General features: G+C 38.9%; 1 protein-coding gene and 1 long non-coding RNA gene across 3 annotated transcripts in view; both read right to left on the bottom strand.

Moving 5' to 3' along the window:
* Positions 1-19359, bottom strand: part of LOC110066307 (transient receptor potential cation channel subfamily M member-like 2) — a 28660-nt gene that overhangs the window by 8588 nt on the left and 713 nt on the right. The window contains exons 2-15 of one of the 2 annotated variants that reach the window (XM_089295130.1): positions 11166-11223; positions 7744-8049; positions 6974-7050; positions 6561-6727; positions 6027-6196; positions 4808-5012; positions 4200-4366; positions 3651-3840; positions 2964-3132; positions 2572-2713; positions 1913-1985; positions 1270-1433; positions 362-496; positions 68-121 (exon numbers count right to left, since the gene is read on the bottom strand). In XM_089295130.1, coding sequence (XP_089151256.1) covers positions 68-121; positions 362-496; positions 1270-1433; positions 1913-1985; positions 2572-2713; positions 2964-3132; positions 3651-3840; positions 4200-4366; positions 4808-5012; positions 6027-6196; positions 6561-6727; positions 6974-7050; positions 7744-8007 — 1977 coding nt within the window. In that variant the 5' untranslated portion in view covers positions 8008-8049; positions 11166-11223. Of the gene's footprint in view, positions 1-67; positions 122-361; positions 497-1269; positions 1434-1912; positions 1986-2571; positions 2714-2963; positions 3133-3650; positions 3841-4199; positions 4367-4807; positions 5013-6026; positions 6197-6560; positions 6728-6973; positions 7051-7743; positions 8050-11165; positions 11361-19359 lie in introns of those variants that run through there. The other variant, XM_089295124.1, reaches the window with a different exon arrangement.
* On the bottom strand, positions 13209-13896 carry LOC149118370 (uncharacterized). Its single transcript, XR_016205471.1, has 2 exons — positions 13540-13896; positions 13209-13363 (listed from the first exon to the last, which is right to left on the bottom strand). It is a non-coding gene; the product is annotated as an uncharacterized LOC149118370 (long non-coding RNA).

Genomic DNA, 19359 nt, shown 5'->3' on the forward strand with positions numbered 1-19359 from the left:
CGGATCAACTTAGGAAGGACGCCTTAACAGAGCAGAATCGCAAATAATTTAACTGTAAAAAACTTACAGAAACACCAGCAACGTTGGAAAGAAGAGAATAGAGATGACTTCCAGGGTCCGCCTGCAAAAAAGTATAGCGACAGTGATGGGCGTTAATGGACTCATCAACAACTTAACCGGGAATATTCAATAATAGTGTGTCACCTGGCCGGTTGATTCATGGGGCAGCGTTTTGAGTTGACAAAACAAACTTGAAAATATACAGCTCTAACTCTAGCGTGGTTGGTTGATGCCATCTCAATGTTTGACTTGACAAAACAAACTTGAAAATATAAAGCTCAAACTCTAGCTATATACTCACCGAATTGTAAAGCTTTCTCAGTAGCGGTAACGTTAGGAAATCCCTCATACTGACTCCATTAGCAAGAAAGAGCCGCACAAAATCAACACGATCTAACTGTAGAGCTTCCAGCATGACTTCATCCAAGCTTCCACTCTGAAAAAAATAGGATTAAACTACTCAGTGAGAGGCTCTACAGCAAATACGTTGATATTCAAACGAAATTGGCCCAGCGTAGGTGAAAGGAAGAACACTCTACAACTTCAAAGCCCGAAAGCCCGTTCAAAGCATGAAAATGTTTTAAGGTCTTTTTTCCAGTATTGTTATGGCTGCATTCGCATTTATCATCATGTCTACATTTAGTTGCCACTGTTGGACATCTATTACCACTCTACAACTTGTTAACAACTCGATAGGTATAAATCTAAATGCATATAACAAACTAGTGCAACATTTGCTTTACCCGGAGAAAGGACTAAAGTGGAAAGGGTGAACAAGCGCTCGGTAACGGGACATTGGCTAACAAGAGTATCTTCGCTCCCAAGGCCTGTTCAAGGTTGGTAGAGGAAACTGGCGTCTCCTCTACCAGCTATGCTAGCGGGGCTCGAAAAATACTTGAATTTCAACTTGCTCTTGGCACAAGTAGCTCTCAAATCTTTCTTGCCCTGGGTAGGTCTTAGTTTGCTCTTGTAATGATTTAGTTGATGGACGACTTGCCTTATCCCTTGCCCACCGGGCAAGTGAGAATGAAAGTTTTTTTTGCCCAAAAGGAAACTTTCCTTTTGGGTAAGACACCTTTCATTGAATCTACTTGTCCCTGTCGATCGGAAAGCACATTTTTCGAGCCCTGCTATGGCCTGATGCTCAGGTTACGACATGGGCTACTAACACTCTCAAATGGGTTTCCACGCACACGCGTTTCCTCTTACCGGCCAATCACTATCTGGAGTGAATATCTTTTCTTCAGCCACGTCAACTCTGTTCCAAGTCAAAGCCAGTTTCAGTTGATCCATTTGACTAGCTCCTTGTCCCAGAGAATCTATTCTACAGCCACAGTCGCTATCTACGGAGTCTACATTACAAGCACTTTGAGCTGTGAGAGGGAGAAATTGATTAAGGCCCCGACCATACTAATGCGTTTGACTATGAAAACGCAAACTTTTTTATGAAAACGGAGGCTTTCGAAAACGGTTTCAAAAGTGGTGCGTTTTGAAAATGTAAAAAAAAAATGTAAACGCATCGTTTTGAGAACGCTCCGTTTCTAGCGTGGACAGGTGAAAACGGAGGCATTTCAAAACGGTACCCCAAAAAAACCATCATATACTGTCCGTCGTTTCCATCAGTGTTTTCGGTCGTTTTAGTGTAGACAATAGGTGAAACCGTATCAAAAAGTATACGTTTTCGAATGCAACAAATTCGTGCAGACAGGTCAAAAAAAAAAATGAAAACGCTGGTGTGGTCGACAATGTTTTGCTTGGTTTTGGTCGAGAAGAAAACAGATACCTTAAACCAGCTAAACCGATCTGCTGTGTTGCAAATATGCATATTCAATGGTTATACTTTCAGGATTACCTTTCAACAATGCACTGAGAATGGCTAGGTCAAGGTCTAGGTTGTTTTTGTCGTCTATCCCGTAGACAGTAATCTAGAAAGACAAAAATTAAAGATATTGTAAAACCTACACAAAGAATGCATATGGCAGTGCGATCACTCCAGCTAAGACCACCCAACAAAGTTCAGTGCAAACTGACGAATGAAAACCTGGAATACAGTAAATGGTTTGAACCCAGGAGTATCAGTAGTTCGTATAGTGTGATCGTCCGGGTGAGTGTAGTTCTGAAAAGAACTGTTGTTGGTGACTGACGTTTCGACAACCTGAGCGGAAGTCATCTTCAGAGTCAAGTGAATAGTGTTTGTCAGTCGATGATCTTATAAGTCTGGTCTGTTGAACGTGATTGGTCAGTATAGCCATGATGGTATTGGCTGAAAGACTCGTGTAAAGTTTGTCGAACTACGAAAACCTGGAATGTTAAAACAGCTTTCTAACAAACCATTGATCTCAGCAAGCTGCACTACACTGTCAAAGAGTTAAGTAAAATCACATCCTTTGCCGAGTTCTCCGTATTTTAAATGCCTGTTTACACTGCGATCACCTTACAAAATACATATTTTAATCGTTTCTCTTGCATGTTAAAAAGCAACGCCGTTACTCGTTCATAGAGGTTACCTACCAGACGCTCATCGTAAACACAGCAGTTCACAATATCTATAATTTTCTGGATGCGTTTCTTGTCTTTGGCGTACTTGGGAAAGAATTCCTCGATTTTTGCAATCAAACGAGGTAGTTGGTCCTCTTTGAGACGGCGAAAACCACTGTGAACAGAAACAGACAAGACAACTCTTCTTATTTAACAGTTAGATTATAAGATGATTATTATCGCGTGATAGTTGACAAGGGTACAGCCCGAGTCAACTATTACGCATAGAAATCGGGAGTGGACTTAACACTCGTCTGTACCATTGGATGCTGTATTAACTGTTCACAGCCTCTTATTTTCTCAACGATTTGAGAAAATAGAAACACTGTGAACAGTGCCGTATGAATACAAGCAATTAAACTTGCCTATGGCATTCACAGTTATGATGAGCAAAGGCTAAGATGTCTGCAGCTCTCCTAGTTCCTTCTACTACCACGGCAGGGATACCATACTTGACAGACTCTTTTACAGCCTTCAATGCATCTTCTCCTCCTTCAAGGACCACTGTTACCACAGGAACACCAAAACCAAACTCTACAACGAAGTAGTAATGGAAAATTTACCATTAAAGCTTTCTACGTTTCCCCATTGAAACCCTTCAATGACCCCATTTCAACACGCTTTTTGTTTGTTTATATTTCAAACTAGGTAACTATCCAAATTTGAGGAAAAACGAACAAATTCCCTTTGACTTGTAGCTTTCGGAAGGGACCCAAAGATGATTCAGACGCTCACGTTTAGAGGTTGTGAAAAATTCGACAGTTCATGTAATTTCAAAATCCTTGGTATAGTGCGATAGCCAGCTCTATAAGCTTTCTAAGCTTTATAAGCTCTATAAGCTTTAATTTGATATATGGCTTTAGGTCTCAACAATTTAACCCGGATGCGCTGCATCCCTTGGACACGAGACACCTCTAAAGGTGCTCTAAAGGTATACGGTAACCTTAATTTCTTTTCTTTGTAAGACATTGCTAAGAAAGATAATAGATAGACCATGAAGTTTTCTTCCACAGGAAAATAAGCATAACAGATTTGTTTTCAAGCCTCCTTACTTTGTCTCTGAATGTTTGGTTTATCAGCAATGACTCTCTCCAGTCGTGCTCTGAACTGAACCTCTTTAGCTCCACACTGGCCCTGTGTCCCATCATCCACCAGGAGGAAATGGGTGTGGTCAGGGTTGAGTGACACAGGCTTCCCTCTCTGAAATGAATGTTCCACTCTGTATGTGGCTGGATAGCAGCCCTGAAGAAGAAAAACACAAATGAAATACTACATTCCTAACTCGTACTTTTCCCCCAGAAGAGAAAAGGAAATTCAAATAAGTCAACAGGTTTGAAAGTTTTGGTCAATAATTTACTGTACTATGCAGTTTCAGAAAATATCCATACCTCCCCCCACCCCCCCTTACAGAAGTGAATGGCATTTTCTGGGGGTGGGAGATTTTCTACGACCAAAAAATTTAAAGAAACGCACGAGGCTTAATTGGAATTTCCAGAGAGGTGAGGGATCTTATAAAAAATCACCTCTTTGGGCAAGGTATGGATATTTTCTGGCACTACAAAATATGAACTCTATCAAATAATGTTGCAATCTGTTCTCACCTTTCCCTCTGAGGGACAGATCAAGTGTTCATTTCTCTCTACATATCCCCAAGTGGCAATGCCTATACACCTGATGCGACGGTGACTGGACAGCCCTCCCCACTGCATGGACTGACCCTCCAGCACAGCTTGACCAACAGCTTTCATTATGCCAAGATTCACACCACCTGATGAATAATTAAACAACGGTTGACTACTGCAAAACTATACACAACTACAATGCTGAAGTGGGGGGCTAAGAAATATACCAAGATGCTGAGCCTATGTATACAACACAACATTCTTATCACAGCTGCTGCTGTGGTCTGCTTAACTTACCAGAGTAATAATATTATGTCTGACCAAATGACAACAAACACAATTAACACTGTGTAACCTATTAAAAATCTTAGTCTTGACCATTTATATGTGAAATAATTTATACTACTACAGCATAATGCATATGCCTCTAACCACCATATTTAAAACACAGAATGAAACATAAAATACATGCATTGCTTTTACCACAGAGGCACTAAGAGCCCAATATAAGTCAACCATTTTTTTGCTACCTTTATCAGTGAAAGTTCACTTCATACATTTATGTTTAACGAAACCATGTGTATTACCAGTAATAATCCAAGCACCACTGTGTGTTGTCTTGGCAGCTTTGATCAGGCCTCTGTTGAAAATCTCTTTATGATGAGGATCAAGCTTGAAATTCTTGAGACCTCCATGTAAGGATATAACTATGTCAGGCTTCTTAAGTTTCCACTGTCGAATCATCAGCTCCAGTGTCAATTCTGGTCTTGTGTTGTCTGCTAGACGTATATACTGCAATAATAAGAAAACTTATGATATGGCTGACTTCCTGAACAGGCAAGATAAACTGAATCCTACGCTGTGATTAGCTACTCAAGCAGACAAGAAGGTGCTATCTTGCCTGCTTGGCATGACCTGATGTATCCCATAAGGAAAAATAGTTAAAGTGTTCCTTTTCTGCATAGAAATCATTTATTGACAAAGCTTGTTTGGTCAAGATGGCTGGATATTGGCCTTATATCTATCCTTATTAAAACTCTGAACTCAGCAACAAGAATAGTATTTTCAAGACTGAACCCAACTGAGTGCATGATGAGCATCCATTCGGAGTGTAAGAGATGCCAGCGAATTGTATGTGCCACTGTGAAGGGTATGGTTTTCAGGCAATTCAGTCTGGGATAGGGTATAGAAATCAAACAGTTTTGGACTAGAATAGGGCATAATTTACTGGAAAAGTGGCCAGTGAATGTACTTTAGTCTAGAACAGGGTTCTTAAATGCAGATTTTATAATAGAAATAGAAATTAGGAAGTGAGAACTTCACATAAACAGACTTACAAATCCTGGCAAATTGGTGACTTTGTTGACAGATTTAGTTAACATGTGTTGGTTCTGCATGGAAAATAGCTATTTTGGGATAGGGTAGGGGTTTCGGGTGCCTAGTCTACAAGAGAGTTGCAAAATCAAGCTGATCATGGTCTGGTATGGGGTTAGGGTCCCAGTGGAACAATCCCACCCAAAGATTTACAGAGTACCTCCCCCGCAGTTGGAACATAAACTTATTAGCTCAGCCAACCAAAATAATTGTCTGTTCCAATTACTTTCATTATTTTCTTTTCCAATGGCTAACATTTATCCAAGCTATTCCATGATCAGTCCTATCTCTAGCAAAGTCAGATTCTTTCATGTCAAACTCATTCTGGTGGCCCAGGCTGAAGTCATTGCACTCTAATTTTGGTTGGCTTAGAAGCTAAAGATACATAATGAAAAACTTCTAGTCCTAGAAAACTACATGTAGCATTCAAACCTTAGCAGGTTTCAGTGATGAATTGTATGCATTTGTAAATTTGATGTGTCCAAAACCATTTGTAGGAAACTCTTTTACATCATCCTTTGGTGACCAGTCTTTTGTTGAAGTCTTTTTTCTATCTGTCTTTTGCTGAAGATATCCAGTTGTTTTCACTAATGGAGGCAGACCTAAAATAAAAAGGCACCTCTTTGTAATCACCAAAATTCTCTCACAATTGTGATAATTGCTGAGAGTAAAGCTCCAGAGGCCAGTAAGACTGAACAATAATATACAGGTACATGTACATTAGCACCACCATCTGTAGAGCTACAGACTCTGTGTAAAACGACCTGCTACAAAAATCACCTTAGGGTTTGAGCATGATGTGAACAGGATTGATGCCCAAATAATTATTAGTCAGAGATTTAAGTTCTTCTTAGTGTACAAAGAATCTATGAAAAATCTCTGTGAAATGATTACCGTTAATAATTAAGCTATTGAAATCACAGCCCTAATCAGAAGTACAGCACAGACATTGACTTTTAAACCAACCTTGACTCTTGACAAACTTGACCTTGTCATCTGTCTCAAATTCATCCTCAGGCTGACTGTTGTATGCAGACTCCTCTGCAGCATCGCTTGCCATCTCAACTTCTTCACTTTCTTCTTGAACAGTTGTCAACTTGCCATGCTGATTCTCATGACGACCACAACAGCATCTACACACAGGTGCATAAATCACCACAAATTAATATATAAAGTAAACAACTGGTTCATGAATACACATGTAAAGCAACATATGCAATTCACTCCAAGTGTGAAGGCCTACACCTCCCAAACTTATCCTGTTCAATGCTATAGCAAAAAATCTATATTTATTTGAGCAGCTTGTGACAACGCTGACTTATACCTTTTTCATATTTAGTATAATTACATAGCATCAACAAGGTACTAAATATACTCACAGGCCAGGATTTTTCTCATCACTGACATGTCTGATACATTCCTTTCTTTTGAATGTCTTGTAAATCCAGTCACTGTTCTGTTAAATAAAAACAATAATTATATATTCAGCATTGTGACTTTTACCCTCTGTTACAAAGATTATTGTTATGTGTGACATGTACATGTACATGTAATAGCCAGCAAACTGATGAAAAACAGACATGCATTGGAACTGAATAATAAATGTCTTTAAAGTATTAAATGAAGAAAACAATGTAAACATTATGTTCAGGGTACATGAGAATCAAGACTAATATAAACTCTGTCTTGAGAGAAAAGGAGATTAATAAGAAGGAAATCTATATAAAGGGATCAAGACTACAAAATATTTTGTTTTAATCAAAAACTACAACTCAGCTTACATGTAACATAACAGTACATTGCAGACTTATTAGTGCACACAGCACACATAATAACAAATATATTCGAAAATGTTTATAATATTTTTAGGACAACCTTCATTACTATATGAGTTGTCATTGCCAGTAATATACATATTTATACATCGATCATTGTACATGTATATTTGATAAATTCTACTGATCTACAGTACAATGCATATCACATAACTTATAAAAGTCTATTGTGTGAGAAGGCATTATACATGACGAAACAACTTAGAGAACTGGCTGGGATTACAAGTTACAGTACCAATTATATAGTAAGAAAGGATACCATAGCAAACCACATTGTACAGACAGATTCATTACTTTTTTATTTTTTGACTTACTTCTCTGTGTGTTTCATATCTCTCGGATACACCCCTAATAAGGCCATCTGTCTCACCCAACAATCCTCTCAAGAAAGCTGCAGATCCATTTCCCAGATTTCCCAGACCTGATTCATGTGAGCTCCTCAGTTCATCCACACTTTGCTCCTCCAGTAACTCTCTTTTGACTGAGTTGGAGTAAACTCTTGCTCGACGCCGGGCATGAGCAGTACTAAGTCTTCTCCGTCTGGGTTTAACAACAGAGCTGTCTTGGGCAGCCTGCATTACAAAAGTCTATGAAAGGCAGTGGCCGTACATGTACATAGTCTATAAATCAGAAGGTGATTGCATCTGTAAGTTGTAACAATGCTGACTGTCAGGACATGTCCTGGCAGCTTAGTGTGGTATATAGCCATGTACACGCTATATCTAAAATTTTATGAGGGAGGGTAAGGGTAAACAGCAAGTCTTCAACCACGTTAGGATTTCTCTCCAAGAAAAGTATGAGACTACAGATTGTAAAATATAGTATCATTTTATCTCTATTTTAACTTATTGACCTAACAATTCCATTTTTAGTGCAACACTGGCGGTAAATAACAGGTTGTCTATTAGTAATAGATACCAAATTATATGCACATAATATGTAAGCATAGAAGGGACAATATCCTATCTAAATTCATCTAGCATTTGAAGCATAGGGGGAAACACACGAGAGAGGTTAGTTTTAGCTCTCCTTAAAGCAAGTAGGATTGTAAACAAACATGAGAATATGGAAACTACATGTACAATAGGTGTTATATCTGCATTCAAGTAACATTTATACCTTAATCTGTTAATTTAACTATAGCAAATACATGATTGTGATTGGTTCTGATCTGCAGGCCTTTATGTCATGTAATTGGTATGTGATCACGTGGGTGTAGAATTAGAGTAACTGTAAACAATGCAAAAGTCCAATCGCAGGTATTCAGTTGCAAAAAGTTGCAATTTGATCTGTTGCAAAAAGTTGTTAATTACAACTTTTACTTGTAAACAAACATGAAATGGAAACTATGTGTTGTCCCACGGGGGGAACTCCTATATAAAAATGACGTTGGTGCTCATCATACCTTTTAGGGGTTAAAAACACAGTTTTGGTACCTCTTAGGGTGTTTAGCCTCAAAAGGTCCACAGTGGGAGCTTTTGCAGTACCTTTTACGGTATTGAGCTGAAAAAATACGACAGGAGATAATGTGTGATGTAAGAATTGGTACCTCTTAGGGGAGAAAAAAAATTCAAACCATGCCCACAAAACAGTATCTTGGTACCTCTTAGGCCGGGTTTTTTCCAAACTTTCTAACGAGCACCCTTGTCTTTTTTACATGGGAGTCTTTCCCAGGGTGTTATCTGCATCTAACATCTACACCCTAATCCATTATCTAACTGATGTGATTGGTCCTCTGCAAGCCTATTAGTCATATAATTGGTACCCGATCAAGTGGGTGTCCAATTACAGTTATCAAATTACAACTTTTTGTAACTGAAAAAGAACCTGCAATTGGACATTGCAGGTCAATTGCATACGCTTTAAAGGTTTCCAACTTAATTTTTCAGTACTGATTGTAAATGTATGGAAAATGGTATCACGTTTTTGCTCAAACGAAGTTCTCAAAACTTCTTGACTACGAAATTTGTTATTGATATGATTAATTAATAATTCTGAATAACTGGACCTAGTGATTATGAAGAGGGTCGTACAGGGGGCTCTCTAGCACGGTTCATGAACAGAAAAAATTGAGGATCACAGATCATAGAAATAAAACTTTCACTTTCCCAAATCACGAAAATAGGCAAGTAAGATACTCTTTCTAATAACCTGTTCTTACACTAAAGACAGTGTTTGAAGAAAGCAAAATCGCGAATGGTTAAGTCAAGGCTCCATATTGCTAAGTCACTCTCAATAATAAGCTAATAATAAACAATTGTTGGGTGAGGTTTTTGTGATATCCAGAATAATCAAGAGGTCAAGGTAGGGATTATCAGCCGAAGCCGAAGGCTGAGGCTGATAACCCTTACCAAGACCTTGATTATTCTAGATATCACAAAAACCAAATCTAATAATTGTTTTATTATACATTGAACGAAAAAAATGGAAGTCATGTTTTTGCTTCTTCACTGACAACACAAAGCGCGCAAACTTGACATGATTACCCGTGACCCTGAGTGCCCTTGACATGATTATTGTATAATCTGCGGAGATGACGTCACAGGCGCTGTTGCAAAAATTCACTGTACTCTTTCAACCAATCAGAAAAGAGATAGTGAGTTCAATGTATAATAATAGTGATTAAGGTCATTCCCCAGTATTGCATTGCATATCCCTACTGTACATAATTTCACACGTGATTAGTGCACGCGCATTAAAAAATGGCAGCTTTTTCTTTGCGGCTGGACCTCGCCATAGAGGTAAATCATCATTTTCTCAAAAACAAGTACGCTGACCTATCATTTTTTTCTGTTGTGTTCAATTGAGTAATAAATTTCTCTATGTAAAATAAATATGGGCCAATTCTCAGTGTTGAGCAAGAAACAATCGTCAGAAACATGATTTTAGCAAGCAATCGTGACTATAATCATGGTGTTATTGTAAGGATTTATATGGTATAAACAAGGTGCTGTTGCTCCTAAACAAACATGGGCACCCCTCGTTTTTATTTCCAAATTTAAGTTCCTACAATATAAACAGTCAATAGGCAAAGTTTGACAAAAATCTCAGTGCAGGTTCTATTTCAGTGGAATGACCTTAAAAGGCCCTTTGCAGCTAAGCCATCACGTGACCTATTTTTCATAAAATTATGGGCTCCAACTTAAAGAATGCCAGAAATGGAAAGAGCGCATCGAAAATATCAAAACGGCCAAGTTTGAGGCCCCCATCATTAAAGAAGGAGATTTTATGATGGTCTGAATTTTTAAAAGAATAAGAAGATTTGTATGGAAAAAGCTGTTGGAGAGCAAGGTCTCGCTCTTAAGCAACATTTTCCATACAAATCCTCTAAATTTTCCGAAAATTCAAACTGTCGTATAAACTTACTCTTTAATTCCAGGGGCCTCAAACTTGGCCATTTCAATATTTTCGATGCGCTCTTTCCATTTCTGGCATTCTTTAAGTCATAGCCCATAATATAAAAATTTTATAGGAAAAATTTGGTCACGTGACCTCAACTGCAAAGGGCCTACTGCGCCTCTTTAGTGACAGCGTCGGGTTTTGCACAATTTCTCAAATAGATGCCATGCGCTAAGTTTTCCTCTATAAACCCAGCTCACACTTGAGAATATACATTTTGAACTGCAACCTTGATTGAATTTATCTTGCTATGGACCTTACATAAAGCTAAAATAATTTATAAGCTCAGATTTCTAAGTTGTTTACGTTGTCAACAGACTGAGTCGCTTGTAGTTACCTCTATTGTTGAAGAATTTTGGGATGATTTCTACCAGTAACACGTTTCCGTCTGTTTTCTATAAGATAATAGAAATGCATACTCCTATCATTTACCACAGAAGTTCGGTATTTGGTGAATTATCCCTCATACAAGACAGAATCTTCCCACAAAAACTTCCTTGATTTCCTCCGTGTAGAAATCTGTGGACCCAGTCCTCCCGGTCCACATTCTATCAGCAGACATCACGCGTGAGACACGCGAGGTCCACGCGAGATGAATCGAGGTCCGACGAGAAACTCGATTTTTTTATTCTAGGTTGCAAGGTGATTTGCAAGATAACGGAGAAGCGTGGGGGGCGGTGGGCAGAGAGTAATAAAAAGAAGCTTTCACTTCGTGATTCAAGTTAATATTTACGCCCCCAAGTTCAATGTTGAGAGACAGAGATAATGAGGTAAAAATATGCGCTAAAAGATAAAAGGGGGTGTTAGAAACAATAAAAGCATACAAAAAATTTCATCAAGGCCACGTTCGATATATCAATACTCTAACATGGCTCCGATCGAGGCTTTCGGGGCAAACGTCTATATTTCAGTGGTGGTGTTCTCTTTGTATCCAAGTCTCTTTTGGGAATTAAGGGACAAAAGAAACTTAGAACATTTGCAAGTTTGTCGTGAAAGCCTTGGGCCATGTTGGAATATCAGATGCACTCGGCAAACGTGGCCTATTGAGTCAGAGTGTACATTGAGACTTGGTCTCAGTTTGTTATTAAAAAGGAATTGGCTGAAAATAGCTTTCAGACTACGCGTTAATAAGGAAATGGTATAGTAGCTTATAGTTTGAAACTAGCAATTTATTTTTATTGAAAATATGGAAAAGGCTTGTGAACAGAAAATGTGACTGAATAAAGAAAAAAAAGCTGGAAAGAATTAACGGGTACGAAATATGGGTTACTGACCAAGCATAAGTTCAAGATGGCTGGATGTTTCCACGTTCTTTTTTAGTCGAGGATACGCGAAGCGTAGAAACGACTAAAGTTAGGGCCAGGGGGCAAAATATGCAAATGTATCGCTCACTCATATGTAAACATTTGTCCGATAACATGGAGAGCCTGGGTACGAGTTTTCTCGAAGACCTCCAAAGTTGAGAGCGGCCAATTTGGTTCTTGTGTTTAATTCGCTTTTTGTAAATATGTAATATTTTGCCTAGGGCTTTTGCTCAGATGTAGATGAAAGCTGAGAGAAGTATTTATGACTGTGGTCATGTATCGGTCACAAGAGCGCAGCCGGCGAGGTCAAAGAATTATTACAAGTGAAAGTCGGGAAGTGAGATCGTCTCTACTAGACGTGACTCATAGCTTTTTCCTTGCATGGCTAGAGAATTTGATGGTTTTCCACTCGCTTTTCCTCCTTCTAGAATCCAAGTTAAGCCTAAGGTAGCCTGTTTCTGTATTGTATTTTTTTTTTATGGACACATTGAAATTCTGGCGGTCCTTGTATCTTAAATTCGAAACCCGTGATTTAATTATTTTGTATTTTCAAATAAGCTTACTTCAAGCAAAAAATTAAAATTGCTTAATCTTTTAATTTTGTTGTCCTTCACTCTACATTTCGATCAGAGTGAGCATTTCTTCATGAATGTTATACAAGTCAGCATCCACGATCGAGTAAATATGGACAAATTAGCATCTAAGAGACTGTGTAGATCTACTTTTTGCAAGAAAGATTTACAGTCCAATCATCTCAAACACAAGCCTTGTCAAACAGGCATAGTGGCTGGTGATGTATGTATAATCTTATTTTTGTTCTAGAAGCGAGATATGTAAACAACTGGAATCAAAACTTGAGATAGATAATATATAGATTTAGGCCAGCCTAAAAACGAACAATCTGATCGACCTGCTTCAGATGGCTTTTCAGTTACCACTAAAGCGTTTGGGAATTCTGTCGCCGAAGAATCCTGACTTTTGGTGAACGTTTCAATTTCCATCTGTAATTGTAACAAGCATCATAAAAATCAAACAAATGCTGCTTCAAGTTCCGGGTAGCATACAAAAACTAAACATCAGTTTGAAAATGTGTATTTTATTTGCTCGATAGATGCTCCATGGCATTCATTTTTACAACATTTTATCGACTGTACTTACACTTATGTATTCTCAATATAATGCACACAGTTTGTATTGAGCTTGCACACTCGTAATAGCGTCTGAACAGTGACTGCAGAAACACAAACGAACAGACAAAGAATATTTTATTCACATTTTCATATCTCAGCGTAGTGTTCTACACTACAATCACGAAAACTGTGAACCTTATAAAAATTCCTATCAATATAACTGAAATTAAAGTCGATTGGAACAGTTATTGAGGCAAAACAAGAGCAAAATACTCACGTTTTCGATACGACGGCTAGTCGGGCGAAATGGCGTCCTCGACGAGATGAGGACGGCAGAGAGATGAGTCGAGAGTTCTCGTGCGCATGCCCGGTTGAGTTAATTTACTTCCGGCAGCCGTCCTAGCTCGTCCTGTCCTGGTATCTTAAGGTTCCTATTATTTGGAGTATGACCGCCATGTTGGGCAACTCCGTCGTCGTCGTGCGTACGCGCCCACGAGCAATACCGCTAGCCATGTTAACCATGAGAAAATCAACTCATGGGTTTCCTTTTCCTTCCCATATGAGTATGGGGCTCCACTTAGCGGCCCTTCGGGCCGCCGGAACTCCGCTATAAATTGTACCTGTCAACATACGTTTTGAATATTTCTGCATTGCTAGTGAAATGAACACAAACAATTGCCAAGATAGGAACAAAATAATGTGATTTCCGTTTCCAAGAAAGAAAACTGTTGTTATTTTTGTTGTGTACATTACGATCTGCAATACCCTTTTTATTTTGTATTGCATCAAGCTGAGGGGACTCCCTATAGTTGACTCAAGGTGCACTTTTTATCAGGCGTGAGGTATGACAAAAAGGCGGGGATTTTAAACATTCATTGCTAATTTATCCACGAAAAGAGAATTAATGGGTCTAGTGTAGATATGTGAAAGGGGTTTCAAGCTTGAAGCTACACGTACGTGTACATAAACTTTTTTGGTACAAGAAGTAGCAGGGGATTTCATGGCAGAGTATCATTTCAGCCAAACTTTTTCAAGTAGCCCTTTCTAGGAGGGATGCTGAAAACAGTTTGAAATGATTCTTATAATATTTGCAGAGATTTTTTTCTCTCTATTCCTATTTACTAGCAAGCTAAAATCATATTGTTCATATTTGCAATATCTTTTATTTATTTATTCAACTTTGCCTAACTAAATAGAGGATATTACACGGTGGCTCGAAGATATGAATTTTATGTTCTCGTGGCAAGAACAATATCTCACGAGTGAGCGAAGCGAACGAGTGAGATATTGTTCTTGCCACGAGAACATAAAATTCATATCTTCGAGCCACCGTGTAATGTTCTTTTTATTATATGGAGAAACCAATTCAACAAAAGCAAAAGGCGGGAATCGTGACGTCATTGAACGATACGACACTCACAAAGGTGACATACGGAAAATACGCCACTCGGGTCCCGGATGAAGTGGCATATGGAATCTACGAGTGGTTTAGTTCCCAGTAAAACACTCTTCTCCATATAATAAAGAAATTTATGTATATAAGTAATTTAATAGGCCATATTCGTATTCTCGATATTGGACTGGAACTAGCTTGCAACTGAGGCTAATGCGGTGAGTCTTTTCAAATGCAAATGACATTTATCTCTTTTTAATAATATTCCACCCCATGAGCCTCCATTGCAAGCTAGTTCCAGTCCAATACCGAGAATACGAATATGGCCTATTAAATTACTTATATACATAAATTTCTTTATTATATGGAGAAGAGTGTTTTACTGGGAACTAAACTACTCGTAGATTCCATACGCCACTTCATCCGGGACCCGAGTGGCGTGTTTTCCGTATGTCACCTTTGTGAGTGTCGTATCGTTCAATGAGGTCACGATTCCCGCCTTTTGCTTTTGTTGAATTGGTTTCAATATTTAGTCTCCATATAATAAAAAGAACATTACACGTTGGCTCGAAGATATGAATTTTATGTTCTTGCCACTCGAACATAAAATTCATATCTTCTCGCCACCGTGTAATATCCTCTATTTATTATTAGGCAGGGACACCACTACAGCCTAGCCAATTACAGTGCATTCCTCGTAATATCCGTGTCCCACTAAAGTTAAATTTTGCAAAACATTCTTGGTATTCTCAAGCTGATTGTTGTAAAATTATGAATGTCAAAACCATGTGACATACTTTCTGCATAATTGCAATACAGCCTTTTCATAACACAACACTCAAATGTTAACTGAAGAAGCACTACAACCAAATTACCTTGACCCAAAATGCACTGCTGATTCACTAATATTATACATATTATGAGCAACAACTCTGACTGGGTGTTAATTTGAGATTGGTGATTATGGTGAACTCCCATTTAATGGCAGCTTCCTTGTTCGACAGACTGTAGAAGTCAATTGACACTATAAGTACAAGTTAAAATAATAATAATTATTTTCCAATGCCAATCAAAATTAATTAAATGTATTCCATTTTAAAATTCATAAGCAGTCTGTATAAACAGCCTGTAATTTGATTTTTGTTTACTTGCCCTGTCACACTGTAGATGTACCACTTGAGCTTTCAAAAAGGCTTTCAAAAAGTTATTTCAAAAATTATCAACTTAATAAACCAATTATAGATCAAGTAAATGTATGTAGGCATTGTATCCATGACTTCTTCATAGTTTCCTTTAATTTTTACATTTTTATGGACCGAGAGTGACGCTCAGTGACCCCTTGATAAGTACGCTCGTCTCCAGATCAAGCCGGGTCTGGGTACTTTTGCCTAAACTTTTGCCTAGCTAGTTCCGAAGAATTTTAAGCTAAGTGGGGGAGGGATGTTGGAGGCTGAAAATGACACAAAGAACGATAAAAATTTAACACTGATGTCACATTATTCCGATTTATGTTTCATGTTAATCACTATTTGCCATGTGTGGCCCAGTACTACAGTACAACTACTACAAGCTGCATACACAGGCAGCTAACGGTCTTGAGGAGCAAGCCATTTGTTGATAAGCAATTTTCTCTCCTCTGACATATTCTCCCACACATTGTCAGTCTTTCTAACATCTCTTCCTCGATTAATGACTGCACTGCAAGGCTTGATACCTATCCGCCCTGTGTTCGCGCGATAACCAGACTGCGGACTATGGTTCAAAATAGGCGATAACGGTTTATTACTGACCATCGATGAACTCTTTGATGTCATCTTCTTCTCCAAAGCAAGATTCCCTTTAGTAATTGAAGGGGTTTGTAAAGTTAAACTCTTTTGAGCTCCTTCGCCGCAAACATTAAGTCTTTCTTTGCAAGCACTGTCATCAAACTTCTGCAATCGTAAGGAATCCACTGTATTACTCCTCGCCAGAATATGTTTAGAAACCACCCACGACCTCCTTCGATGGAGAATAGCCCCTTTGGATTGATTGCTAGTCGCTCCTCCTGTAGTTTTCCCTTTCAGTTCTCTCGCCATTGTTGAACTGAATTTTTCAAGTTGGCAACTTTGACTGTTATTTTCAGGCATCTTTGAAAAGAATACTTTGTTGCTCCATGAAGAAGCGGAACTTGATTGGAAACTTTCTTTGGGGATGGAAAAGTCCACATATTTTTCTTCTCCGTCTAAGCTGTCCAATACCTCAGCGTCTTGGGAAGAGTTTGGCTTAAAGGGTAATTTTTTGAAAGAAAGTAAAATAGCCTTCATCTGCGGAGACATTGTGAGCTTCTCCATGACGTAGCTTGCTAGCACGAGAACAAATTCCTCAGTTGTTGGAGTGTTTTAGAGTGTTATTACATGTTTGTTTGTTGAGACTAATCAAACCGTAATATCACTAGCAGTTATGTTAAACACTGTTTGCGTCCTTGTTCGTTTGATTTTTCTTCTTGTTCAGGTATTCAATAACGAACGAGAAGAATGTCATTTATCCCGATATCAGATTCATTTCTCCTCAGAAAAATGATTATGACCTTTCTTCTAGCAAACATAACGTGCTTCTCGGCAATTCAAGGCTGCGGTTAATTTTGTTATTCTTTAGTATTACACTGGAGGAGTTATTTGCATACACGGCTTATTACAATGCGAAAGTGATTAAATTGGTTGACATAGCGAGTCTTTGTAATGATGTACAGTTTGGATACTCTTCGTTAAAAGGTTTTTAGAGAATGCTGCAAGTCAAGATCTCTTTTGTTCTGGAGATGATTTGATCTTGGGCTTACAATCTGATCACCAGGTTATCATAACCGACATTACCCTGTGATTCAGATATCCCGTTCTCTCTCTGCTCGGGGAGAGACGAGAGAAAGAGAAGGGGCCGGAATCTCTGTCTCGCAGAGTAAACCGGCGTCGACTGTAGAGAATTGGAACTAGTTATTATAGAACGATAGGGGACTGGCACTAGAAAAAAGAAGAATGTAATCCAAGATGGCGTGAAACGCTACGAGTGCGTATTAAAAAGTTAGATGCTCTGTTGTAATTTGTCGTTTGTTGGGCGTGTGGACTAACACGACCAGATAAACAAAAATATCATCCGTTGACGTTTTCATTCAGCCTTGACGAGTTAAACCTCTATCCGCAAATTTCTCAGTCGCCTCTTTAGTTGAACTCTTTATCGTCCTTGTAATATATAAGTTTTCCGCCAAAACGCAGGATTAGTCAAAATGAGCACTGGAACAGATCCAGGGCAAAACCATGACATTCCAAAACTGGTCAACAACATTTGAACATTTTTGAACATTTTTAGTCAAAGTCTAAAAGTTACAGCAACCACGCCCCCAAACAAGCGAAAAGACCACTCCTGGGAACGAGGTTGAAGTTACAGAGTTCAAGACACAACGACCTTGAAGGAGGCCAATCCAGCTATCTTGACCTCAGGCTTAGCCGATAAACCGGGCTATATTTAAAACTTCATGCTTATGTCGCGGTTTTGCTTATGTCGCCGTTATGTCCATAGGGGACATGTTGGCATAAGCATAAAGTGCTCGGTGATTGGCTGAAAGTCTTTCGCTTAGGCTTATGCTTATGCCAACCATGTGCCCACTGGACATAACAGTGACATGAGCATAAGTATAAGCATGAAAAAGGGTTTTGATATGCTTATGCTTATGCATATGTTCGACCCTCCCCACTACACTATAAATATGATGAAACGGAGGACATAAATAAACAACTGCGTGATCCGCCACAGTCTACAATAAGCTGCCTCGACACTCGAAGGTCCGCGATATTGCATAACACTCAAACAAAGCATTTAAAAGCATTTAAGCGAGGCTCTTCGTTTTGTAGTTCGAGCTGGCCTTATCTACAAAACGAAGACCCCATTGATTGATTTCGTGTCAGCTGACAACGAACAAAGCATTTAAGCGAGGGTCTTCGTTTTGTAGTTCGAGCCGGCCTTATCTACAAAACGAAGACCCATTGATTTCGCGTCAGTTGGTGTCTGAAGAAAAGCGTTGACCCGGTTTGACTGTCTCTGGTTTGATAGGCCTGTGAAAAAAACAAGTCTTCGTTTTTGGGTCTTAGGTTTTAGGTCTTAGGTCTTAGGTCTTAGGTCTTTGTTTTGTATACACCCCTTCGTTTTTGGGTCTTAGGTCTTAGCTCTTAGGTCTTAGGTCTTCGTTTTGTAGACACCGCACCGGTATTCGCGGAGGTCACGGGTTCGAATCCCGTTGAAGCCCTGATTTTTTCAGGCTTCTTCTTTCCAATTGCTTTTAAAAATTGGAAAATTTACTGCGAGATCATTCTTCACTTTCATACTTTCAACTGCTATTTCCTGCTCCCTCTTTAGTTTGAAATTTTACCAGGAATAGACTGCAACTTTGTTAAAACATCAGTAATACGCGCACTCAACTTCCTCTGACTCCAAATGTCGACGACTTGCTTTTTATTGTGCGGGAAATTACCGACTCCATGGGGATATAATCGCTCTTCATCAAACATAATAGATTGACAGTTTTCTCGCCCTTCCCGCTTTTCGACCAATGGTATTTCACTTCGCTCAGACGAAGCAGAAATGAAAAAATTACAGAGATCAGGGCAGGCTCACTTTCTTGGCGCCTCTTCACCAGACTCCTTCCCGCCGGATCGCTTTGCTCTTCGCCGCTCGCGC

The sequence above is a fragment of the Orbicella faveolata genome, unplaced genomic scaffold (assembly GCF_042242905.1).
Source record: "Orbicella faveolata isolate gen_17 unplaced genomic scaffold, um_ofav_v1 contig_1, whole genome shotgun sequence".
In the NCBI taxonomy this organism is placed as follows: Eukaryota; Metazoa; Cnidaria; class Anthozoa; order Scleractinia; family Merulinidae; genus Orbicella; species Orbicella faveolata.